Source organism: Hyperolius riggenbachi, chromosome 3 (assembly GCF_040937935.1).
Source record: "Hyperolius riggenbachi isolate aHypRig1 chromosome 3, aHypRig1.pri, whole genome shotgun sequence".
In the NCBI taxonomy this organism is placed as follows: domain Eukaryota; kingdom Metazoa; phylum Chordata; class Amphibia; order Anura; family Hyperoliidae; genus Hyperolius; species Hyperolius riggenbachi.
Window position 1 is genome coordinate 316,548,170 of NC_090648.1, and position 26,327 is coordinate 316,574,496.

The 26,327-nt window shown below is 40.9% G+C and overlaps 1 protein-coding gene across 5 annotated transcripts in view; it reads left to right on the top strand.

Annotated features, from left to right (window-relative positions):
• TBC1D30 (TBC1 domain family member 30) overlaps positions 1-26,327 on the top strand; it is a 70,710-nt gene that overhangs the window by 38,826 nt on the left and 5,557 nt on the right. For 3 of the 5 annotated variants that reach the window (XM_068276750.1, XM_068276751.1, XM_068276754.1), the window contains 9 exons: positions 299-424; positions 4,988-5,173; positions 7,307-7,475; positions 9,704-9,872; positions 11,373-11,478; positions 17,883-17,995; positions 20,671-20,810; positions 22,061-22,261; positions 24,808-24,867. In XM_068276750.1, coding sequence (XP_068132851.1) covers positions 299-424; positions 4,988-5,173; positions 7,307-7,475; positions 9,704-9,872; positions 11,373-11,478; positions 17,883-17,995; positions 20,671-20,810; positions 22,061-22,261; positions 24,808-24,867 — 1,270 coding nt within the window. The remainder of the gene's footprint in view (positions 1-298; positions 425-4,987; positions 5,174-7,306; positions 7,476-9,703; positions 9,873-11,372; positions 11,479-17,882; positions 17,996-20,670; positions 20,811-22,060; positions 22,262-24,807; positions 24,868-26,327) is intronic. The other 2 variants (XM_068276752.1, XM_068276755.1) reach the window with 1 other exon arrangement.

The window sequence follows — 26,327 nt, forward strand, 5'->3', positions numbered from 1 at the left end:
ATTTCACGTGAAAGTGTTTTATTTATATATATATATATATATATATATATATATATATATATATATATATATATATATATATATATATATATATATATATATATATATATATATATATATATATATATATATATATATATATATATATATATATATATATATATATATATATATATATATATATATATATATATATATATATATATATATATATATATAGTGTGTGTGTGTGTGTGCGTAATATTGTAATATGAAACCTCACAAGGACGTTCATGTAATTTTATTGTTTTAATTCCAGGTATGGCTGACTCTTGCGGACCACTATTTACGTAGCATCTCTATCGACTGGGACAAAACCATGCGCTTTACGTTCAATGAAAGGAGCAATCCTGACGATGATTCAATGGGGATACAAATTGTTAAGGTAATAGCAGCAGCTGCTATTTTTTATTACCATTATTGTAGCAAAGTATTTCAAAGTTTCAAGTCCTATTTTTAATGGTTTCATATTTATTAGGTTTAGCAAACTAGAATATTTAGTCATATACTTGCCCCACTGATAATCGGTGTGAAGGTTTGACTCGGCCAAGACTTAGGCCTGGTACACGCCTATCGCTTGCCAGTGACCCGATTCCAAGCCAAAAATCAATTGGAAAATATTGAATTAAATACCGGCAATCATTTCATAGTTTTGCCGCAGAGCTGTGGAGTCGGAGTTGGAGCAATTTCGGGTACCTGGAGTCGGTGGTTTCAATAAAGTGAGGAGTTGAAGTCGGATGATTTTTGAACCAAATCTATAGCTTTTGTAAAAATTAGACCGAGGAGTCGGAGCAATTTTGGGTACCTGGAGTCAGTAGTTTCATAAACTGAGAAGTCAGCCGGAAGGTTTTTGTACCGACTCCACAGCCCTGTTTAGCCGTATTCTGGTAAAAATGTTTCCTCTTGATTAATTTTTAATATCCAACTGTGAAAAAAATAAATTTAAATTTGGAAAAAAATGGAATGCATGTGTATCATATGGATAGTGTGGTGCCTGTGCTTAGACTAGGCCCGTCACTGTACAGTGCTGGAGGGTGCCAAGAGAGGTAATGAATAGCACCCTCTTTTTATTAAATACACTGTGTGTGTGTGTGTGTGTGTGGTGTTATTGCTTATGTGCCTCATAATGTTTCACTTATTGGGTGGGGGGGGGGGGGGGGGATTTCTCAGCAGCAAATATAACATTCTCTGCTGTGAGGTGATGGGTAGTGATCAGTACTCAATATGGCTCCACTGACCTTGAAGTGAGTTGGATACTCAAAGCTCACTAGTTGAAGTCCACCTCTAATCTATCCTGAAAATGAAGATGGTGGTCTCACAACATTGTTGTTACTGGATTAATAAAGTTTTGACTTTGGATTTGACATCTTCATTTATGTTTTTTCTGCTGTGAGGTAATCTTGCAGAGGGAAGTATCATTAACAGTCACTCAAAATGTGTGGTGGTGGCAGGGAGTATGATGGACTCTTTCAGTTTAGAAAGCAGAGGTTAATTGGTTTGGACATGTCAGAAATTACATGACACGCTATTTATCTATAAATATCTGGGTACTAGCTGCTGTTAAAATAAAAAGCATATCATCTATATCCTAGGTTCTGAACCTGTGGTGGGCGTATCCCAGGGGGTACTTCTGATGGGTCCAGGGTTCACTCAAGCTTGATGTAGTTAATTAAATATATCAAATGTAGTGTTTTCAAAAATGAAAAAAATCAAATAACTATATTAGCTATTTAAATGCCATAGTAAACACTTGGAAATTGTTTAGAAACAATTAACATGTACTACTATGAAATATCTCAGTATTTGAGAAAATCTTTACCCTAACAGGGGCTACTTGGTAAGTACAGGCTTTTACAAGGGGTACATACCAAAAATGTTGAGAAATGCTGATCTACTGTATGTTATGCACAATATTTGATATGCTATACTGACAACTCCCCCTGACAGTAGAGGTCTGGTGGGTGTCCTCTGCTCCTGTTGACATAATGGTTTTCTAATATCTGTGAACTCCTTATCATTAATCTTAACCCTTAAGGTATGCTAAATACTCACCCTAAAGGTAGCCATACACTGGTCGATTTGCCATCAGATTCGACCAACAGATAGATCCCTCTCTGATCGAATCTGATCAGAGAGGGATCGTATGGCTGCCTTTACTGCAAACAGATTGTGAACCCGTTCACAATCTGTGGTGGTGATGCTGCCGCCGCTCACAGTCCCCCCTTCCCCCCCGAGCGCCCTCTACTGTTTAAACTTCCTGCCGGGACAGGAAGAAGTGAAGCATGCCGGATCTGGAGACCAGACCAGAGGGGAGAAGACAGCGGAGACCTGGGGAGTCGCGCCGGCGGCGCAGGTAATGTATTGCGTCGGGCACTCGAACGCCGCTAGCAAAGCACTCCCTACCCGCGGGCGATCAACGATAATTTCCCGCACGGAGCGATTGACGGGATCGGACGAAATAGATCAAAATTTAGCGTGTAGCGTGAACGATGTGACAGCAGATTCGATCCCAGTGATCGAATCTGCTGTCGATCTGCGGGGAATCGGCCTAGTGTATGGCCAGCTTTACTCTACCTTGTTCATAGTAACAAAAGTATACATGGACTTGCATATGTAAGCTCAGATCTCTTATAACTAAATTAAAACTACATTTGACTTTTAAGTGTATTGAATAAATGTGTCTAACTTTAACACTAACCTTAAAGTAAAGAAAAACTTAAGTTTAGGAAAGTCACCGACATGTGTTCAAACATACAGCCAAGATCAGATGTTGCTAGTTGTAATGCTGTGTACACATGGTGCGTTCTCACACTCGATGCCCCGCTCGATTCCCGACCGCTCTATTATTTCCGAGCAAATTTTGATTTTTGTTAGGTCGATTCTCATGCAAAGTATGCCAAATCAAAACCTATTATGCAGCGCTGGACATTAGTTTTGGTTACAGACAATATTTAGGGGTGACCTACATCAAAACGAGAATAGGACATTTCGGAAATAATCGAGCGTCCGGGAATCAAGTGCGGGAACACACCGTGTGTATCAGCATAACAGACACCCTCTCTAGGACTCCCTTAGTTTCCTCTACAAATATTGGCATAGTAATGTGATAACATTTGTGCACTGGCAGCAGAGGTCATACTAGTAGTGTACTGTGTGTACACAGTCTGGTAGAAAAGATTTGGGGATTCATGAAGCTGCAGTACAAAAGCAGGGGTAAGTATCTGATGTTGCCATCTGTGCACTGGATGGGTCTTTGCTAGGCATTTGTGAATGTGAGTTCACATTTGCCGCAACTAACCTTTTTAAAGTGGACCTGAACTCTTGCACAGGACACAAGGAAAACATAAGGCCTCTTTTCCATGGACTATTGAGCTGTGTTCTCAGCAAGCAGTTACCAGGCAGCAGTGAGTAGATACCAGGCAGCAACAAGCAGTTACCGGGCAGCAGCGAGCAGTTTTGAGTTTGAGAGACATTTCACTGCCCATCAACAGTTCGTGGAAAAGAGGCCTTACAGAAATGCACCCTGTATGTATTTAAAGAGTTTAGCCTGTGTAATTCCCCCTCATTTGTGTATAATCACTAGTTGTAATTTGATCTCCCCCACCCATGTCACATGACTGCCTTTGGCAGATAAGCCAATTTGAAAGTACAGGCTGTAAACCATATGTCTGCTTCCATGAATCCGGAAGTAGAAACTTGAATCTGGAAGTAGAAACTGTGCATATTTATTTTAAGATTTGTAATGGCTGTAAAAAAGAAATGTTGTTTTTTTGTTTAAAGGTTATTTATTCTTTATTTTATTTATTGTATTTATAAAGCGCAAACATATTACGCAGCGCTGGACATTAGTTTAGGTTACAGACAATATTTAGGGGTGACATACAGCAATACAACAATACAGGAAAACAAGAACAAAACAGATAAAAAAACAGATCACGCAGCACAGTATGAGTACAAGGTAATGCTTAGTCACTGGATGGGAGCATTAAGATTAGGCAAGTTGCGTTCACTCAAATGCATAGCATGGGTGCACAGTAATGGAGGTGCATGATCAGGTAGGACACAAAAGGAGGAGGAGCCTGCCCGAAGGCTTACAATCTAGAGGGAAAGGTAGAGACCAGAGTTCAGCTGCGGGTTTAGAGCACTTATGAGGGGTAGTAGGCCAGAGTGAAAAGGTGAGTTTTGAGGGCCTTCTTGAAGTTGTTGGAGGGGGCTGCCCTAATGGGTGGAGGTAGGAAGTTCCATATTGTTGGAGCAGCTCTTGAGAAGTCCTGGAAGCGTGCCATGGACTGAGTGATGCGGGGGGCGGTCAGGCGAAGTTCATTGGAGGAGCAAAGTGAGCCACTAGATGTGTACCTCTGAGTGAGATCGAAAATGTAGGTTGGACAGGTTTTGTGGACAGATTTGTAAGTATCTTGAATCTGATTCTGGACTGGATAGAAAGCCAGTGGAGGGATTCACAGAGGGGAACCGCTGCGGTGGAGCGATGGGAGGAGTGGATAATTCTGGCTGCCGCATTCATGTTGGACTGCAGCGGGGCAATTCGGGTCATAGGGAGACCAGACAGAAGGGCATTGCAGTAGTCAAGGTGGGAAATTTATGAGGGCATGGATGAGGAGTTATTATGCTGTTGTGTATCTTTTAGAGCAGAGAAGAGTTCTGAGTTCAGGTCTGCTTTAACACTGTCTCACTTCAGCTGTGTCTGTGCACTGGGCAGCATCAGCACCTCCAATGTCATTGCAGCTTTTATGCAAATTACTGTGCCTATTGCATTGTAAAAGTACGTTTTTTTTTTTTTTTGTTTTTTTTTCTTCACCTGAGCTGTTCCTTTGCCGTAGCTACAATAATGTTCTGTAGCAGCAGCCAACTGTCTGACACAATGATCTTGTCCCAATGCTTTTTTTTATTTTTCCCCAAATTATTTTGATTTTATTGATTTTCTTTCTAGGATCTCCACAGAACAGGCTGCAGCTCCTATTGTGGACAGGAGGCAGAACAAGACAGGGTGGTGCTTAAACGAGTACTTTTGGCTTATGCCAGATGGAACAAGTCTGTCGGCTATTGTCAAGGTTTTAATATTCTGGCTGCACTCATCTTAGAAGTCATGGAAGGAAATGAAGGAGATGCACTTAAGGTGTGTACAGTGGTTTTGGTCTTACAACAGACTACTACATACAGAATGTTTTAAATACTCACAAAGCAATATCTGTAAGCACTTTAATATTTGAGCCACTGACCCAAAACAAGTAAGTGGATCAGGTGATTGCATCAAGCACAGCTAAACTGAGATGGATATGGAAACTGACAGTTCTATTGTTTTTAAACCATCCAAAGGGATTAGCTGGATGCTAGGCAACTGATATTGTTCAAAAGAAAATAAATATGGCAGCCTCCATATTCCTCTGTTCAGGTGTACTTTCAGTTCTGAGTGCACTGCATGCATACTTGTTGCAAGTGTATGAGTCATTTACCAGTAGCAGCCTGACCCAGACAACTATCAGTAGACCCTGATCTGGGCTAGGACACTATCTGCATGGTGTCTGCATGTGCATAGAACTATAGTGACAAAACTGGATGATTGTGGCACCGTCTTGTGTAGAAGCGTAGTGTACCACCTAACCTGTCCAGTAAAGGTATCCCTGGTAGCTATCCTGGCTTAGAGTAAATTATGACTATAACCTCCCCCACCAAAAACCATCTAAATTGAAGGTTTAAGGCCTCGGTTGCACTTTTAGATATCAGCGTTTTTCCACACACTCACATTTTTAACAGCACATTGTAATTAATAGAAAAAAAATGTGCAATGTCGTCTGAGGGAAAAAAGTAGCAAACTAAGTTTTTACTTTTTAATTTTTAATTTCCTTTTTTCTCCCCCCCCCCTCCCCCCATGTAGTAATTAAAAAAAATGTGAATCAGCATACTGATAAACATGGGCTCTCATATCAAATGCCTTGTGTGCAAAACAAATTGAAAAATGCATTTAGTGGAAATGTGGCCTTATTGAACACCTAAACCCAAACAACGAGATATTGAAGGTGCGGTCATGACCTGAAAACAAAATCACGCATCGCCTAAAGCAGAGTGCTAAACTAGTGGAACAAGCTTTTTAGACTATATTTTTAGTCCTTACAATGATATTTTCTGTAATACAAGAATGGTTATGCACCAAATAACTGTTGCTGAACCTGGAGTTTATTATAAATAACAAAGCATACAGTGCATAAGGAAAACCCAATGCTTTCACACATTAAGATATGATTACTACTGGATAACTAAACCTCTTCAGACACCTTCTTAAAGGACACCTGAAGTGAGGAGGATTTGGAAACTGACTTTTTTTTTCCTTATAAACCATTCGTTGCCCGGCAGTCTTGCTGATCTCTTTGGCTGCAGTAGTATCTGGATCACACACCTAAAACAAGCTTGCAACTGAAGGCCAGATGATCAGCAGGGCTACCAAGAAACTGGTATTGTTTAAAAGGAAATAATTATTGCAGTCTATCCCTCTGTTCAGGTGTCCTTTAAACAGGGGATGCCACCAACCAATCAGTTGGAGGCACGACACTTCCCTCACAGGTGCCAGCTACTTGATAAACAGTGCAATCACTGAACTGTCTGAAAACATATACAATGTTTCCCCATGTTACAAAAAGTAGTAATGCACTCCACTTGATATAGATTACCTATTATTACTGATTTATAAAGAGTCAAGATGTTTTGCGGCAATATACAGAATAAGAAACCTACAAATGGTACAAAATAATACAAGCCATGGTAAATACAAAATAGAGATGTTGGTACATAATACACAATTGGTAGACATAGTAATTACAGTAACCAATGTAACCCGATGAACAAAATGTATAACAAATTCTAAGACGCACAAAGTTGGCAGACCACTGCCCTGGCGAGCTTACAAACTATTAATTTATATTTTTTCCCTTATTTTCATATTGCCAGGATTCTTATAAACTGTACTGGATTGAGACAGAACAACACGCACATACTTTGCTGTATATTCAGTATCTGTTTCTTAGTCCTACTGTTATAAAATGTCCCATTTGCTATATAATCCAAAAGGTATTCACGCTTTTAAAGTTAAAAAAGCAATGCTGGTAGTTCTTCTTCTTTTTTTATTTTTTTTTTTGTTTTCCACATATTCCTTTTTGTGTATTTGTACTAGAAGATTTTTTCTTTTTTTTATCTCTGCTTATTTTTATAGCAGTTATTTGACAATGAGTATGTTGTGCTCTATCTCTTTCTACAGATAATGATTTACCTTATAGACAAAGTGCTGCCTGGCAGTTACTTTGTCAATAATCTGCGTGCACTCTCAGTGGATATGGCTGTGTTTAGGGACCTTTTGAGACTGAAGCTACCAGAACTATCTCACCACCTGGATATCCTCCAGAAAACCGCAAATAAGGAGAGTGGGGGTATGTCTGTCCATGAAATACTAAATGTTTCAGCATGCGTTCATTATTGCTATTCCATATTGTGCTTTGCTTTTTTTCTGTTTTAATAAGTAGATCATTTTACTTTAAGTATGCTGCCATAAAACTACTCTGAATTCATGTTTTAGCGATGTGAACTCCCTGGTGACTGGTTGTCTTCCAGAAATGCAGACCCGTCTGCCTGATATTTCTTGTTCCTTCTACTCCTTAGCTTGAATTACATAAATTATAGATGTTCAGAGGTAATTAGTCTTAAAAGCTATTCAGCACAAAGCTGGTGAAGTTGAGAGGTAAGATGTAAAGTACACAATTAGCTGCTCATCCAGTATCAGAAAAGCAATATACGTTTTTATTTTATGGCAGTAGGTAAAGGTGTTCATACCTGGGGGTGACAAGTGATTTGATTATTCATCAATCAATGATGCATCCTTTTGAAGTGTCAGTAGGAATGTTATTGAAAAATCAAATGTTTTTTACTGCTTGATGCATTATAGACCCGCTGATCAATAGATAATTGTAAGCCCTCTCAATGATTCCTTCAATAAATGAAAGCAAGACGTTTTGAATCAGGATGATACCATTTACTGGCTAATGTAAAAGAATTAGGAGTAAGCTTTTGGCTATTCAGCCTTCATCAGACTTTAATCCTGTATACTGACAAGCTGTTACAGCACATAGCTATATACATGCAACAGAGCACACAGCTATATAAATGCAACAACAATAGCAGATAAATGGATTTATTTTTTTTTAAGGAGGGGGGGGGGGGGCAGATACATGTAATTAGCCACTTCACAATCAGACCTTGTTTCCCACTTATGGACCAGAGCAGTTTGACAGTTTGGCTATTTCCCTATGTAATCATCAACTTTATCCCTACTTATGACACCTAAATGAAATATATATATATATATATATATATATATATATATATATATATATATATATATATATATATATATATTATTTTCCCAAGACAAACTAGGCTTTCATTGTATGGCATTTTTCCCTCAAACTATTTTGTTTTCTATGCATTTTAATTGGGAAAATAGGAAAAAAATAGAACAAACGCATTTCTCAGTTTTTTACCAATTCCAATTGAAAAATAAAGAGCTACTGTAGATAAAAATATACATTTTGTTTGGCTATTTTTACTGTTTATCATAAAACTTAGAATATATTCCTGTCACAATTTATGGTGAAGATATTTGATTCTGAAATAATGCTACAGTGTGTATTTTTCACTACGAATTAAGAAAATGTAATTTAATGGTTAAAATCAATCCCATTAGCTCAGGTAACAGCCTTTCCCCAATTAGTGCTGCATCAGAAAATGCCAAAAGTATGCACAGGAACAAGCAAAGTCCTGCACAGCACTGCTTCTGCTGCAAGACGTATATCTATGTCCTCTTGGTTTGGATGAAGTCACAGAGGATGTAGATATACTGTAGTGGTGGTTAAAGTAACACTGAAGTGAAAAAAAAACCTTATGGTGTAAGGAATTGTATGCATAGTACGGATTATTCATTAAACATTAGTAGCAAGGAAAAGTCTCCTTTTTTTTCGGTGGTATAGGTTTTTTTTTTTTTTTTTTTTTTTTTTTAACTATGCATCATTCTCTATTTGCAGTTTACAAATTACTCTCTGTATTTTAAACTATGAAGCAGAGCTAATGATCCTTTGAACTTTCCTGCAACAAAACCTTAAACAAATAGTGAGAGGACAGGCTGAGATAAGTGCTTCAGAAACAGCACTGTAGCCGGCCAAGCTTGGTCTGAGAGCTCAGAGAAGCTCTTTCATAGAAAACTGAAGTTTCTGAGCTATTCCTGTACTGTAAACAATATGAGACTCATATCTGTGCTACTAATGTTCTATTTCTTAGCTGTACTACACATGCACATCATTATATCATAAGTTTATTTTCGCTTCAGAATCCCTGTAAGATGCATTAGTTGAAACAAGACATCCAAATAGGGTCTTGAGAGGAATGTTAGACTGCTTTCAGTTCCTGATTTTGTGAAGATCTGCATGCTAGAAGGATTTCCTGCTCAACACTGCTGGCTGTATCAGGTGTTGGTCGCCTGATATTTTATGTGCTCAACTTCACAGCTACAGAATTTACAGAACACAATGTATTTGAAGAAACTTTAACAATATGCCATGCTTCAACGACCAATAGAAAGCTAAAAGGTATTTGTTTCCCTTTGCAGGTGGTTACGAACCGCCACTTACTAATGTCTTCACTATGCAATGGTTCCTGACTCTCTTTGCAACGTGTCTTCCTAACCACACTGTTCTGAAGATCTGGGACTCTGTTTTCTTTGAAGGTTCAGAGATCATTCTCAGAGTGGCCCTGGCAATTTGGGAGAAGCTGGGAGAGTAAGTTTAACTTGGTCTTAAAATTTGTGGTGGTGTTTTTTTTTTACCAATAACCTTTTATGACAAATGAGCAATGATAATTCTAAATGCTTAAAGGCTCCATCATGAGCACCAAATTATCTTTCATTTAAACGTTATCTTTAACATCCAATTCACATTTTTCCAGGTGGGAAAACCACTGCTGGGGAGTTGGAGTCGAAGCAATTTTGGGTACCTAGAGTTGGAGTCATAAACTGAGGAGTCGGAGTTGGATGATTTTTCTACTGACTCCACAGCCCTGGGGAAAAATTTGGCAAATGAATGTCCGGATTTTGCTTGCTTAAATTTGTTTCAAGCAATACTTTCCTATATAAATCTGGTCCATGAAGAGTTCTGAGTTTTTGCCTGGTGTTCAACAACCTGAAGGCAGTATAATTAGCAAAGTTTTTATGTACAGTATACCATCGGATTAGTTTTCTAACAAAATGACCAAATGTTTTGTGCCAGATCTGCAGGAAAATATCTGGAAATAACAAACAATCGATGGACCTTCTCTTTCTGCTCACTGAGTCTCATGTTCCTAACTAAAGCGGATTACCCACCTGAATATGGCTTGGGGAACCTACAGCAACGGAACCCAATGAACGAGCGTTCCCCGACCCATCTTCTACAGCAGTAACAAGCAACTGCATACAATGGGTGCAAATGATAGTACTTTGCTGGGGATCTTAAAGATCTGATCTGCAGTGACATTGGTCAAGTGTACCCACAGAGAAATATTGTAGAAATGATTGCTTGTTGCAGGAAAAAAACGCTGCAAAAATTGTGCTGCGGGTACGGACATGAAGCCCATAGGGTCAGACTTGGACTTCAAGGTGATACTCCACTTTAATATGCATGAAACATCCGTCCTGTCCATTCAGTTCTATAGGTTACAAGAGAACATTTGTAAACATTACTATGGATCTCTTACTGCAGATACAGCTACAGCCTTGCCGTAAGATTAGTAACCGCACATGGCCACAGGGTGGATAGATATTCTGATTTAAGAAGAATACAGCTTCAAAGCTGCAAAGCTTTGTGTTCTGTGCTGTTAGTATTCTGAAAAATATGGCAGTTAATGGGAAATTACTAGGCAGGATGTACAGTGCTTTCAGAGCAAACCTGAAAAAGATATCAGGTTTGGGGGAAAAAAGTGCTATTTGAACACCCAATCACTTTTAGCCATTTACAGCTGGCTGCAAATTAAAGGGGAGAGGGTTTTTTTTTTTTTAATCAAATTACAAAATGATTACATTAATGATCAAATTATGTATCTCCCACACACATTATAAATCCAATTCCTCTAATCCTTTATACTTGGCACAACTAAAGTATACCTAGTATATCTAGCATGTTGTACAGCAGAAAAAGAGCAGAGCTCTATTCTTCATGCACAGTGTATAGACCTGGATAACAAACTGTCAACATATTGAAGGGTTTGTTGAAGTGTCTTAGTATGTTTGTTTTTCTTTGTTACAGTCAAATTGTATGTTGCCAAAATGCAGATGATTTTTACAGTATGATGGGCAAGCTGACACAGGAAATGCTTGAAGACAATCTGATAGAAAGTAATGAACTGATGCAGGTGAGAAAGTATTTATTTTTCATAGAGCTTTGTTGAGGTTGATCTGTTACATTTTATAGAATAACAACAACAACAATAACAATAATATTTTTATATAGCGCTTTTCTCCCTGGGGACTCAAAGCGCTGTGACCCTGCATTATGCAGTCTCAAAGGCTAGGGAAAAGAGGAGTTTTTAGCCTTTTTTTTTTAAAGCTGTCCAGAGAGGGAGCCTCTCGTACTGATTGTGGAAGTGAGTTCCATAGAGTAGGGGCTGCGTAGGAAAAGGCCAGAGCACCAAATGTTAAGTGTATCCTGGGAATAATCAGCTTCATCTTGTTGGCAGAGCTGAGGGTGCGTGGAGGGGCATAAAGTTCCAATAGATCCGCTATGTATTTGGGTCCCATGTGGTGTAGAGCCTTGAATGTCAGCAGGCAGATCTTAAAATTGATTCTCCATTTTACTGGCAACCAGTGAAGAGTTTGCAGTACTGGGGTGATGTGTGAGCTGCGGGGGGTATTGGCTAGGAGTCTGGCTGCAGCATTCTGTACTAGCTGTAAGGGGCGCAGAGCCTTATCTGTAGATCCGATGAACAGGGCGTTGCAGTAGTCTAGGCGGGAGGATACAAATGCATGAACCAGGGCAGGTAGGTCTTCAGCTGGGATAAGGTGTTTGATTTTCGCTATATTGCTTAGATGGAAGAAGGAAGACTTGACGACAGCTGATGCCTGCTGTCTGAGTTTTAGATTTCCATCCAGGATCACCCCAAGGTTTCGCACAGAGTCTTTATACTGTACAGTATCTCCCCCAATTGCTAGTTTGAGGTGGTGAGCGTTTTGAACTTTATCCATCATGTGTGGACCACCTACCACCAACACCTCTGTTTTGTCAGAGTTCAGCCTCAGCCAGCTGGTGTTCATCCAATTTTGTAAATCCACTAGACACGCATTTATGGATGCTGATGGGTCTTGGGTGCCAGGCTTGAAGGACAGATACAGTTGTGTGTCATCTGCATAACAATGGTATCCTAGGCCATAGTTCTGGATTATTTTGCCCAGTGGGAGCATGTAGACTGCAAAGAGTAATGGTGATAGTACAGAACCCTGTGGAACTCCATAGGGAAGTGGCACTGGATTAGAGTAGTGTGTTCCCAGACATACTTGCTGTGTCCTGCCAGATAGGAAGGTCTGAAACCAGCTAAGAACAGTACCCCTTAGGCCACAGTAATTCTTCAGTCGCTGGATTAGTGTTTCATGATCCACAGTATCAAATGCTGCAGACAAGTCGAAGAATCAAAATTGAGCAATCACCAGAATGACCATATGGTTTTGTTTTGTCACCACTATAGCTGTTGACATCTAGACAATCATTGAGTCCTTGCTTCCATGCATTCCAGTGAAAGTATTCAAGAATCATTATACATTTCTATGCACTTGCAACTTCTTCATCTTTCCTTAGTAGATGGCCCTGTTACTATCTCCCTCAGAGGAACTCAAAATCTAATATCTACTATAGTTTTAGTCTAAAGTCCCATCTTAATATTTTTGGAAATAATCAGTTAATTTATCTATGTTTTGGGGATGTATTGTACATACACACTGCCACAACTGCACCCAATGTACACACCCAGATACACAGACTGACATTCTTGTGTGTCCACAGACATACACAGCATCAGCACATACAACCAGATTTGCCTCACCTGTCACTGCCAACCACTAATAACTGTTTCCTTTTCACACTGTAGCCTAGTCTTCAGTCGGTTCTTCCCCCAATGCACATCTTGCAGAGACAGCATTGGGAGAAGGGAGGAGGTTCCATGCTGAACTGCTCCTGTATAGATGTGCAGTTTAAAATTTCCACTAGGGCTAGGCAGTTTTTTTCCCCTTTGCTGTGTTCTGAACATGAACTTTATTGGGCTGAACAGGAACTTGGTTTGCACAGGAATAATTAGGTTTGATATAAAGGGACCCTGAGCACTCATTAAAAATGAAATGTGATTTACCTGGGGTTTCCTCCAGCCCACCGCAAGGTCCCCTGGCATCCTTCTGGCTCCTCTCCCGGACCTGGCTGGCAGCTTTATGGTACAACTTCGGCCTGAAGTCGTCAGGCCTGCTTCCCGCTTTGCTGAACTGCAACATCACGCCAGCCTGCTATGCATCTTCACACTGGCCGGCGTGAGAGTCCTGCGCATGTGCAGTTCAATATTAGAGAACTGTGCATGCGCAGGACTCTCACGCCACCCAGCATGATGATGCATAGCCGGCTGGCGTGATGACGCAGATCTGCAAATCTGGAAGCAAGCCTGACTACTTCAGCCTGAAAGTCTTACCGTAACGGAGCTGCCAGCCGGGAGAGGAGCCAGGAGGATGCCGGGGGACGTTGCAGCCTACGGTGGGCTGGAGGAAGCGCCAGGTAAGTGCTCGGGGTCCCTTTAAGCAGATACATGTTAGCTTGACAGGTACTTAAATCTGATTTGCCCCGTGCAAATCAGTACTGTAATTCTGCGTCCTGTGGAGCAAGAAAGGCATACTATTGAATTTTTTGTCTCTTCCGTGCTCATGTAGTGTCCAGTATAGGCAGAAGAGTAGGCTTTGCAGTCTGCTCTCTCCTCCATACTGATGGGCTCCCAAACAGAATGCAGACAGCAGTGACTACAAAACGAAAGGACACTGTGACCACTACATGGTCTATACCTAGAAACTGCTCTGCATACTGTATATATCTAACCTGTGCAGCAGCATTCAGTCCTGTTCTTTGTCCATGTGCTTTTGGGGCAGCTGCTTACACAGGCTTTTTGGTTTTCCCAATTAGAGCAATCGGCTATGAAGAGGTTTTTAGAATGTACCTGCATGAACCATTAAAGTGGTATGGTCACCATAAAAATCAAATTTCAACAGCAACTGGTCTGAGTGTATTAAGTGATAAAGATGCTAACCCTGCATTCAAAACTTGCAAAACTTTTTCTGCTGTTATGGTTTGTAGTTATCACATACTTTAGGACCACTGGCCCTAGTGCCAAACAGTGCCAAAGAGTTAAATGGAAGAGGAGGAATATATTATAGATACAAATAACTCCCAGCATTCATTTCCCTGCCTAGCTGCTTATCAGAATCCCCCTCTGATTACTTATGTATACAAGCAAGGCTGAGGTGACTCAGTGATTGGATGTGTAAATAAAAACCAGTGCAGTTGTTAGTATACACCTCAGTGGGAGTGTCTGAAGACTCTGGGAGGAGGGCAGCTAATGAATACACAATGAGCAAGAGAAGGGAGGGGGGAAAACAAAGTCAGGGAGGATATGATGTCAGCATTAGCTTGGCAAGATGGCCACTGCCTAGAATAGGATTTTCTGCATTTCCTTTATAAAATTCACAGGAATCATTACGTGGATAGCACAATACATCTGTTATGTAAGTAGTAGTAGTATTAATCTACTTATATATGTGTTTTGTATTTCTAGGTTAGCATGGGTGTCGCTTGTTCTTTAAAGGGCAACTGAAGTGATTGAGCAGTGGAGGCTGCCATATTTACTTTTCAGCAATACCAGTTACCTGGCTATCCTGCTGATCCTTTGCCTCTAATACTTTTAGCCTTAGCCCCTGAGCAAGCATGCAGCAGATCAGGTGTTACTGACATTATTGTCAGATCTGACAAGATAAGCTGCATGCTTGTTTCTTTCTGGTGTGCTTCAGACACTATTGTAGCTAAATAGATCAGCAGGACAGCTGGGCAACTGTTATTGTATAAAAGGAGATAAATATGGCTGCCACCAGATCACCCTCACTTTAGTTCCCCTTTAAATAAAATAGTGAATGGACTGAGATTTGGATTTACTGTGGTGGCCTAGCATTTATGGGCAGATGCTTGAACATTTGTTGCATCTGGTAACCGAACTCCTCATGTATACATGGTGTATTTAAATTTTGTATACTTGTTTTTTCTTTGTTACATTTTGACAGCTTTTTGGTGCATGGTCTTTAGCTATGCTAAGAACTAAAATTAATATCCTTGGTGTATCTGCATTGAGTGCAGAAAACCACATTGGCTCCATATTTTCTGATAACACACTTTCAGTGCTATCTAAAATCAAATAAATGTAATACCTCATAATAAATATATATTCAAAAATCTAAGGTGACTTAGTCAGGAGGACGGTATAAACAATAAAGGTTATGACTCACTATAACCATTTAAAAATAAATGGAAATCTGGTAAAAGTACACGACGTTCTACACAAAAGTACACAATGTTCCATGGCCGTTTCTTGGGCCGTGCGGCCTGTGCGGGCGCCCTGAGCGCTGAAGAAGGGGGGGCGCTGTAATGGAGGGGGAAGTCAGCCACGGGGAGGGCAGCCCGACCTCTCTCTCCGGGCCGCCCTCCTGCTCCCCCCTCCGATGCAGAGCGCAGCAGCCAGCAAGGAAGCGCTGTAATAGTAACAACTCGCCTCCCTGGTTCCAATCGCCGGTCACTAGCCGCTGGTCTCCTCCTCTGCACACACGCTGATACACACGCTGCTTCCTGTTTAGCCGGAAGCAGCGTGTGTATCAGCGTGTGTGCAGAGAGAAGACCAGCGGCTAGTGACCGGCGATTGGAACCTGGGAGGTGAGTTGTTACTATTACAGCGCTTCCCTGCTGGCTGCTGTGCTCTGCATCGGAGGGGGGGAGCAGGAGGATGGCCCGGAGAGGAAGGGAGGGAGAGGTCGGGCTGCCCTCCCCGCGGCTGCGCTCCCTCTATTATTGGGGGGTGTCGCCTACCTACCTACCCTGGGGGGCAGCTACCTATCTAACCTATACTGGGGGGCACATGCCTAATTAACCTATACTGGGGGGGCGCCTACCTACCCTGGGGGGCAGCTACCTATCTAACCTATACTGTGGGGCACCTACCTAATTAACCTATACTGGGCGGCACCTACCTAATTAACCTATACTGGGGGGCAGCTACCTATCTAACCTATACTGGGGGGCAGCTACCTAATCTAACATATACTGGGGGGCAGCTACCTAATCTAACCTATACTGGGGGGCAGCTACCTATCTAACCTATACTGGGGGGCAGCTACCTATCTAACCTATACTGGGGGGCAGCTACTTATCTAACCTATACTGGGGGGCACCTACCTAATATAACCTATACTGGGGGGCACCTACCTAATATAACCGATACTGGGGGGCAGCTACCTATCTAACCTATACTGGGGGGCAGCTACCTAATCTAACCTATACTGGGGGGCAGCTACCTAATCTAACCTATACTGGGGGGCAGCTACCAATCCAAACTATAACCGGAGGCAGCTACCTATCTAACCTATACTGGGGGCAGCTACCTATCTAACCTATACTAAATGCACATACCTATCTAATCTATACTGGGGGCACCTAGTTATCTAACCTATATTGGGGGCACCTACATACCTAGCTAGCCTATACTGGTGGCAAATATACTGGCTACCTATATTGGAGGCACCTAACTAACTAACCTATGCTGGGGGCAACTATTCTGGCTCCCTATTAGAGGCACCCACCTAGCTAACCTATACTGGGGGCACCTACCTATCCTATCTAACCTGTACTGGGGGCACCTACCTATCTAACCTGTACTGGGGGCACCTACCTATCTAACCTGTACTGGGGGCACCTACCTATCTAACCTGTACTGGGGGCACCTACCTATCTAACCTGTACTGGGGGCACCTACCTATCTAACCTGTACTGGGGGCACCTACCTATCTTACCTGTACTGGGGGCACCTACCTATATAACCTCTACTGGGGGCACCTACCTATCTAACCTATACTGGGGCAACTATACTGGCTACCTATACTGGAGGCACCTACCTGGCTAACCTATACTGGGGGCAACTATACTGGGGTACCTATGCCTGGCTACCTATACTGGGGGGACCTATAGCTGGCTACCTATACTGAGTGCAACTAGACCTGGCTAAACTAAACTGCAGGCACTTATACCTGGCTAAACTGTGGGCACCTATACCTGGTTTCACGGGGGGGGGGGGGGGGGTGCAATTTTTACACCCTCGCCCTGGGTACATTTTAGCCTAGAAACTGCCCTGCAATGTTCTAATTATTTAATTTAATGGTGTATTAGGCCTGGGACCCACATGCAGAGCTTTTATAAGCGCTAGTGAATCGAAAAGCTCTTGCTATGCAATGCTATTGGGGACTTTTAAAAAAAAAATCCCATCCCTCAAGTGGGATTACACCCATAGCATTACATCAGCAAGAGCTTTTCAAATCACAATCGCTTAGAAAAGCGCTCCTAGTGGGTTCCAGGCCTTACAAATACTTATTTCTGTTTCAGTGGAAATCCAATGAATACACTTAGCTGGCCTACCCCAAGAGGTACTGTAATGTTTATTAGAAGTTCGTGTAATAATCCTTAATATTTCTGTGTTTTATGCAGACTGTTTACTCCATGGCTTCTTTCCCATTCCCACAACTGGCTGAGCTGAGGGAGAAGTACACCTATAACATCACACCGTTCCCAGCACCAGTGAAGTCTGCTTCATTTTCAGGGTGTGTATTAAACATCGCTTCACACATTGGGCCTCACAACAGAAATATTGCCAACCTCAAACTCAAACCAACAAACGTTCATTCGGGCAATACCTTAGTCATTAGGACTAATTATACATAGTTTAATGCAAGCTTGCAAAACAACTGAATCAGAACCACACAAAAGCAAATGTAACATGCACTCATTGCTTGTATATCTCTTGTACGGTTCTGTATTGTGCTTAGAAATGAAACGTAAAGTGTTGAAAGCTTGCGGTATATTATGTACAGTTAGTCATTAACGGTATTACCTGAATCAATGTTTGTTGCGCAAAAACGTATTGATCATCATCTGACCAATAAAAAATGTTTTACAACAGCAGGCCTTTTTTTTTTTTTTTTTTTTCTTTTGAATATGGAATACATTTGTGGGATTTTCTATCTAGTGACACATTTAAAACTGTTAATATGGACATGAGAAATGCATACAGAGCCAAAAACTTGAGTATCGTTTTAGACATGGAAACAAATTGTATCTATATTGCCATCTTGTGGCAGCTTTGAAGAAAGGTCTATATATTTTGTGATTGTGAAGCACAAACTTTTACTGCTAACACACTCAAATAGATGCACTGAATATCCCAGTCGGTAAAGAATGTCACAAACCACCAGCCTAACACAGGCCTTAAAGAGACACTGAAGCGAAAAAAAAATAATTATGATATAATGAATTGGTTGTGTAGTACAGCTAAGAAATGAAGCATTAGGAGCAGAGACATAAGTCTAATATTTTTCCAGTACAGGAAGAGTTAAGGTGCCCATACACTCGTCAGATTGGCAGCAGATAGATAAGAAATGCATCTGATGATCTATCTGATGCGTTTTTAGAACATTTTTTACCAGGATAGAATTCCAATAGATTTCAGTTTGAAATCTATTGAAATTCGATCTGATGGCATTTTTTTGCCATCAGATTTCCATTAAGGCCAATGCAAAATGATAAGCAATCTCATCAGATCGACCTAAATTTTCCATCCTGCCAGTTCGAGAGAAATCGATCGAAATCGGCCATCGATCGGTCGATTTCCCAACCGATTTTCAATCGATTGATTGATCGATCTGGGTCGATCGGTCGGCCAGAAAATCGGCTCAGTGTATGGGCCCCTTTAAACTCCAGTTGTTATCTATGCAAATAGCCATTGAGCTTTGAAAGTCGCAGAGAGCTCTGAATTCTGATTAGGTTATCTAGGCTGTATTGTGTTTTTCTTTTGCAGAGAACAGTTCAGGACAGGTCAAATGTTCACTGCCTGTTCTGTAAAAAAAAAACTTTTAGGGCCTGTAGAATGCTGAGTAATGTGTAAACTGCAAATATTAGAGAATGATGCAATGTTATAAAAAAAAAAAGCTGTATAACTGAAAATGGAGGGTTTTTTTTGCTGCCAATGTTCTAGTAATTACCCCTACTACACAACCAATTCATGATATCATAATTTTTTTTTTCGCTTCAATGTCTCTTTAAAAGAAAGTCACCTGTAACAGTAACACTGTAAATATGAAATAACAATACATCATGTGTAGTAATCTTGTCCAAGAATTATACATTTGTCAGTTGACCAATGGAGTGAAGACACTGTGGTATTTGAGCTTGGAGGGTCACCTACTTTACAGACATTATTTGCAGTTCTACGCAACCATGCTAGCTGCAGTGAAGGGCCTTCTGTTACATGGACAGGCGGTCTGGTGAGAGTTCATTTTAACTGGGAAGGGACATATACTCCATATAGACCATGAATCTGGCTTTTGTGTAGAGTATGTGCATGAGCCCATCCACACATCGATTTACCTACACTGAACCTTCCTGCACAATACTGAGGTCAGGGTTATCCGAGCCCCAAATTTGTTCAGGGGCTTAACTTTTTTATATAGATAGATAGATAGATAGATAGATAGATAGATAGATAGATAGAGATTACTTGCAGAATTATTGGTGGAACCCATGTGACCCCACTGTTGGATAGTATGTGCTTAAAGAGGAACTCCGGTGAAAATGTAATAAAAAGGTGCTTCATTTTTACAATAATTATGTATAAATTATTTAGTCATTTTTTTCTCATTGTAAAATCTTTCCTCTCCCTGATTTACTTTCTGACATTTACCACATGGTGACATTTTTAATGCTGGCAGGTGATGTCATTGGAAGGAGATGCTGCTTTCTGTTTTGGTAGTTTGACCCAGCTGTAAACAGCTGTTAATTCCCACAATGCAATGAGGTTCAAAGGTGGGAATCCCACTGTGGGAGGGGTTTCACAACAATTTCAGCCATACAGAGCCCCCTGATGATCCGTTTGTGAAAAGGAAAAGATTTCTCATGGGAAAGTGGTATTAGCTACTGATTGAGATGAACTTCAATTCTTGGTCATGGTCTTTTTACAGCTTTAATGTACTCTAATCTAGAGATCTTAAAAACTGTATTGAAAAAATAGAGTAGAACTTTGTTTCTTCAATCCACTACATTGGGACGGCTCTGTTAAATGTTTGTTGAATTTCACGTACAGACTTGTTCTATTACATTTTCTGCTCATACAGATTTTATTTTTTAATAATTGTTTAAATTTCATTTGGCAGCTGCCAGATAAAACAGTTTTCGATTTGTGAGATAGTTGTGTATAGCCATTCATTGTTTGTTCATGTTTAAGGCACCCAAGCAAAATGCACGAGAGTGATGAAGAAAATGACATTGATGATGAAGACATAAATGCTAATTCTATTGGATGCCTTGGCCCATTAAGTGGACTTTTGGCCCCAGAACTGCAGAGATATCAGAAGCAAATAAAAGGTAAATTAAAATTTCCATTTCCATTATTGTGACGTTTACCAAACTTTTATCTGTAGCACTACAAGTTAAAATACTGAAAATACTGTAAATGAATTGTATTCTGGTAGTAGCGTGTCATGTTCTTGGTCTTTGCTCTATGGACTTCTTGTCACTGACTTGAATCCTATGACTTGTATACATCTTGGCTTGGTCCAGTTGGCCCAGTGCTCCCCTTTGTTGACTTTCTATTCTGGAATTGCTCTTTCACCACATAAAAAGGTGGCATTGAAATTGCTGATACTTCGGCACTTCATGTATGCACAGTTGGTTTTGCCAGTGTTATTGTCACCACTTCCCAGTTGATGTCTAAAGGGCCTGAGCCCACTAACGCAGTTGTGTTCACTTTTGTCTGCTTTTATGCATTTGTAACATTGTGTTGCTAAAAAGCGGACACAACTGCGTTTTTGGGCTCAAGCCATTAATCTCTTAGGCTCTTGGCAAAATGCCCCTCCCTGATGCCTAACCCTTAACCCCTGCAAATTACACCCTTTGTGATATCTAATCCTAGCCTCCTCTGCGTAAATGAGACCCAACTCCATGAAACCCAACTCAGGCAGGGGTCATACTCTCTATGAAATTGTAGGCAGTTTTGCCGCAATGTGAGATCCCATGCAAAATCGTGCAGTAAGTAGTACTTTCCTATGGGGCTTATGCATTTTCAGGAGCCATTTGAGATTCTGTATAGCGTTTAGAAAGAAAAAAATATAGAACATGCACTACTTTGCTACACCACGCATGCGATACCTCATTGAAATGCACTGGCTGCAGTAAAAAAAACAAAACTGCTGAGCTCAATCTCTCAGACAAACCAGACAGTGTGCAGCGAAACGCTTGTGAGGAATCATCTGTGGTTCCCTCCGGTACAAGTCCCTTCCTGACTGGGGACAGATATCTACACAGCCAATACTTCAGATAGCTGGGAACTGGGATCATTTACACCAAAGCATTACTGCATTGCCTTCATGGATTATGCATAATTTACATACCAAGTACCACCATAAGCAGTATTAAGAACCTGAGTCCATTTTGTGACTACAACTAACCAAGACACCAGCAGAGATGTCTTATTGCTTCTAAGATTGTGAAGGCCTAGTGGGAATTGAACCCTGCCCTATCGCATGCAGAATAAAACTCTTTTCAATAGAATTGTTTATGCTAAGTTATTTTTAATTATGAAATCCATGTCTTAGCAGTTCCTCCATTTTCTTTAGACCATAGAGAGGAGCAGAAGCTTGGCAACATTGCAGAACTGAGCCCAGGTGCAATAGATTCCTGTCGGAGTGAATATCATGCCGTATTCAACAGTATGATGATGGAACGCATGACGACGGACATCAATTTCTTAAAGCAGCAGTACTCCAGGATTAAGAAGAGGCAACTACAGCAAATCCACCAGGTCTACATCAGAGCAGGTAATGGCTCTAGTCAGTGTTGAGTTTTTTTGGTTTTTTTTTTTTTTTTTGCTAATATAGCATAGCAGTGTGTTACATCATACTTTTTCTTATTTGGCCAAGCTGGGATCATTTAGTTTTGATCCTTGTTGATCACCGGGAGCTTTGGAACCAATATCTTGTTTGTTTGTGTAAAGGTTATGAATCTACAGAGAAAACTTAGTGGTAGTCTGTATGCACAGTAACTCAAAGATTCTGGTCTGTCTGTGATGAAAATTACTGTATGTACGGGAGTAATCAACAAAATTAGTATACAGTACGCCCTTTTATTTATACATGTGGTCATTGTCACCATGGAGATTTGAGTATCTGCTTATACTTATTCTTCCTGCATTAAATAAGGGAGGGATGCTCTGGAGACTGCTCAGGCAGTAGTAGAACAGAGTAGGTGTAAAGAGTACAGGTGAACATAGACTACTTTGGAAATTACATACAGCACTTGCTTTATGTTGCTCACATCCTCAGTGCCATTAGTATCATCCATGGATTCTCCTTTGACAATTTGTAACAGCCATTCTGAATGAAATCTTGCAAATGCCACCCTGCCTGAGTCAGCACACCTTCACTAATTATATCCTTATATGGCAGCACAGCCACATCATACAGTATTCATCTTGTTTATCTCGGTTCCAATATTTGGCCTAATTCTCCAGCTTGGCCCAGGAGAATAAACCCACTCCCTTATACTACCATCGCATTTTAAAACAAAGCCAGTCTTTGCCAGTAAAAATACCCAGTACTTGTACCTTTTTTTTTTTTTTTTTTACTTCCCCCTTTTTTTTTTTTTAACTTGTACAAAAACACAGCACCTAATCACACCTCTGCCTGATGTAGTTATCTGTGCCTAATCTGCTACATTATGTAGTGCCCAGTCCCTACTCGATAAATATTGACAATACTGCCAACAGGAAGATCAGTGAACAAAAGAGGTGAAGTGAGGAGCACTTTGGCAAAAAGAGGTGTGCCACGACCCCGTCCCAGTGTCCCTGTGTCCCTTGGGACCACAACAGTCAAAAATACAGATGGGTCGGCACCACCAAATAGCAAATAAAGCTCTTTTATTACTGCTGTAATAAAATAGCTTTATTTGCTATTTGGTGGTGCCGACCCATCTGTATTTTTAACAGGAAGATCAGGGCAGCTTAGTAGCAGTGAAGGTAGTTTTTGACTTTGTCAGTATTTTTAGGGTCAGGTTAGGGTTAGCACAGGGTAATCATTTAGCTGAAAGTATCAGGATAGGGTAAGGATAGCTTGGTCAATACAAGGCTACCAGGTATAATTTAAAGCAAAAACAACACTTCATTGATGTTGAGTAAAATTGTTTTATTCAGTTCAGCTCTAGATAATAATTTTTTTGTTGCAATACTAATGTGGTTTGGAATTGGGTCTATGGCAGCAGCTGTATTTGACTGGTCCAAGTCAAAGCTTCATGCCAACTGCAACAAAATTAGCATTAATTCAGAAAATTAGTATCCTGTTGCTCATCTTTGTTTTGCTCCCCATATTGCAAAAATTAATATCGAACTTCTTTTCATCTTGGTTATTTTGACACTTAAAACACATCTGTGGTGTTTCTAAAGCCTCGTACACACAGACATCTGTACAGAGGCTCCTAACCAGCAACGCCCACTCGGCAAGTAATCCGCCTGGCAGATCAATTTGGCCGAGGGGCAGCCAACTTCTTTGAAGACATCGCTCACCTGCCTACCACGTGACATCATGCATATGCCATTCCGTATTCCCTCGGCTCCCCCTCCCCATATAGCAACAGAATGCGGTGTCCGCTACACAGCTGACATGCCTCTGTTCAAGCCGGCCCAGTGATGTCGCCCAAGGGGATTGGGTAGCGATCCCCAATGGGTGACATCAGTTGTTAGGTGTGTACACACCATTAACAGGCACTGATAGTCAGTGGGCTGTCGGCAAACGTTGGCACTAACATACTGTAGATAAGTAACAATGGCTTTTGCTCTGTAAAGCTAATTAGTTATAAGCTAAGGTGGGACTATCTGCAGTTCTGTATTGCAAACAGAGTATTGTTGTCATGGTTGCCTAGAAGTGCAGTTTTAGCTTACTGTCAGTTTAGCCAATGCTTTCAACCTGCATTTTTAAAAGCATTTAATTACAAAAATCCTTGTGCAACACTGATCTAGGCTTATTAAAATTCTACTTTCATTTGTAAATATCTTATGGTAATTTTCTAATAGGGATAGTCAATGAAATGCTGATAATTCCAGCTGCTGATTTTGCAAATGTTTGCAGTTTGAAAATGGACCAAACTAATATTGCTGAGGTGGATTCCAATTGATTCCTTTTCAAGATGCATGCATTTTCAAAATCCTGCATCAACTCTGGATGATTTGAATCTCACTGACCATCCCTATCCACAAGTAGCATACATTTTTTCAGTTATTCGTACCTGCCGAACCACACTGTGGCAACGTTCTCGAACAAACTGTATTTTGTATTCTATAATCACACACTGCATTTTTGTTTTCTTAATTCAGGACTTGAAGAAGAAAGAGACCCTGGGATTTTGTTAGATCCCAGGGATCAGCTGAATAATGGTATTTAAAAATAAGTTCCTATGTTTTGAGTTTTTGTTCCTGTTTCTGTGTAACATGTGCAGGCATCCTGTCTTATGAAATGCAAGTCAGCTGAGAATGATGAAAAGCAGGCAATGTACTGGCTGAAATGGAAGATGAGGTAGTTAAACAGTAGATTAGCCCTCTTCCCATCTCCCAGTTGGTAACTGAAGTTCATGGAGTGTAGCTCAGGCAGAGTCCTGCTGTATGTTTCTCCAGACTCTCCTCAGTTCCGTACTAACAGCCTAGTCTTTGCCGTACCAGAGTATAGAAGGAGAATAGTTGTTATACTTTCTCAATACCTCACATTCTTTTTGAATTGGCTCTTCAACATTGTGTGAGCGGGTTATTTACATCCTGTATTTTAACAGACGCTTGAAAGAATCAAGAGATCTCCTAAGCTGGAAGGGCTGCATTTGCTTATTGTCTGCAGTACATCATTTGTTTGCGTAAATGCAGACGTATGAGCTATACTCAGGGAAAGATTTAGCACTAGGCAGGAGCAACCAATGTGCTGAGAAGCGGCTTTCATGGGTTCTCAATTCTGCACTCCCCATCCTGGAGCTGTGCTGTTCTCCCCGCCCTCGGACCATAGAGCACTGGATGGGCAGTCCCTTACAGCCGCATCCATCCAGCTCTCTCTATGTTCCAGGGGTGGGGACATCCGTGCAGATCTAGGATGGCGAGTACATGCACGCTGGGTAGTGGGAGTGAGAGAAAGGTGATGGCTGGGTCGCCAGGGAATGGGTGTAGCCAGCACATTCAGGGTCGCAGTTTGGCTTGTGAACCCACACTTTCATCAGAATTTGCAGAGGGAGGAGTCTTGGGTGCAGAATTTGTATATTATATATTTGTCTATAGGCTTCTGGTATGTACATCCGGCCCTGAGTTTACTTGCATGCAGCAGAACTAGATTAAATATGTTCTTGTCGTATAAGAGACCCAGGCTCTGGCACTGGTCTAATGAAGGTACACAGGCCATGGCTTCCTGGCCTGGCTGCTTTTGTCTAATCATGCCTATTGTTGTTGATTTATTAAGGTTGGAGAACAGAAGCAGGCACTGGATTTTTTTTCTTCTTAAATAAATTAGGTGACAGACTGCAGCTCATCTGGCTCATGTAGTATAGTGAGGATTTCTGAGAGATTAGTAAATTGCAGCCTGGATTTACAAAACAAAGTTCTTACTCTGGGTGCTGCATGTTACTACAATAGAGCTGCTAATTCATTTACTTTCCAGCATCCCCCCACCATCTTCCGGTGTGACTGACGGAGGTTGCAATTCTTTGACACAGAATAGCAAATGTTTTTTTTTCACAATCCAGCCCAGGTTTGCTGGATTCCTTATGTTCTCCAGTGTTGTCCATCTTTTGTAAATCAACCCTACTGTGAATAATCTCCCAGCCGCGTGCTTTACAGAACTGTATCTTTCCGCCGCTGAAGCT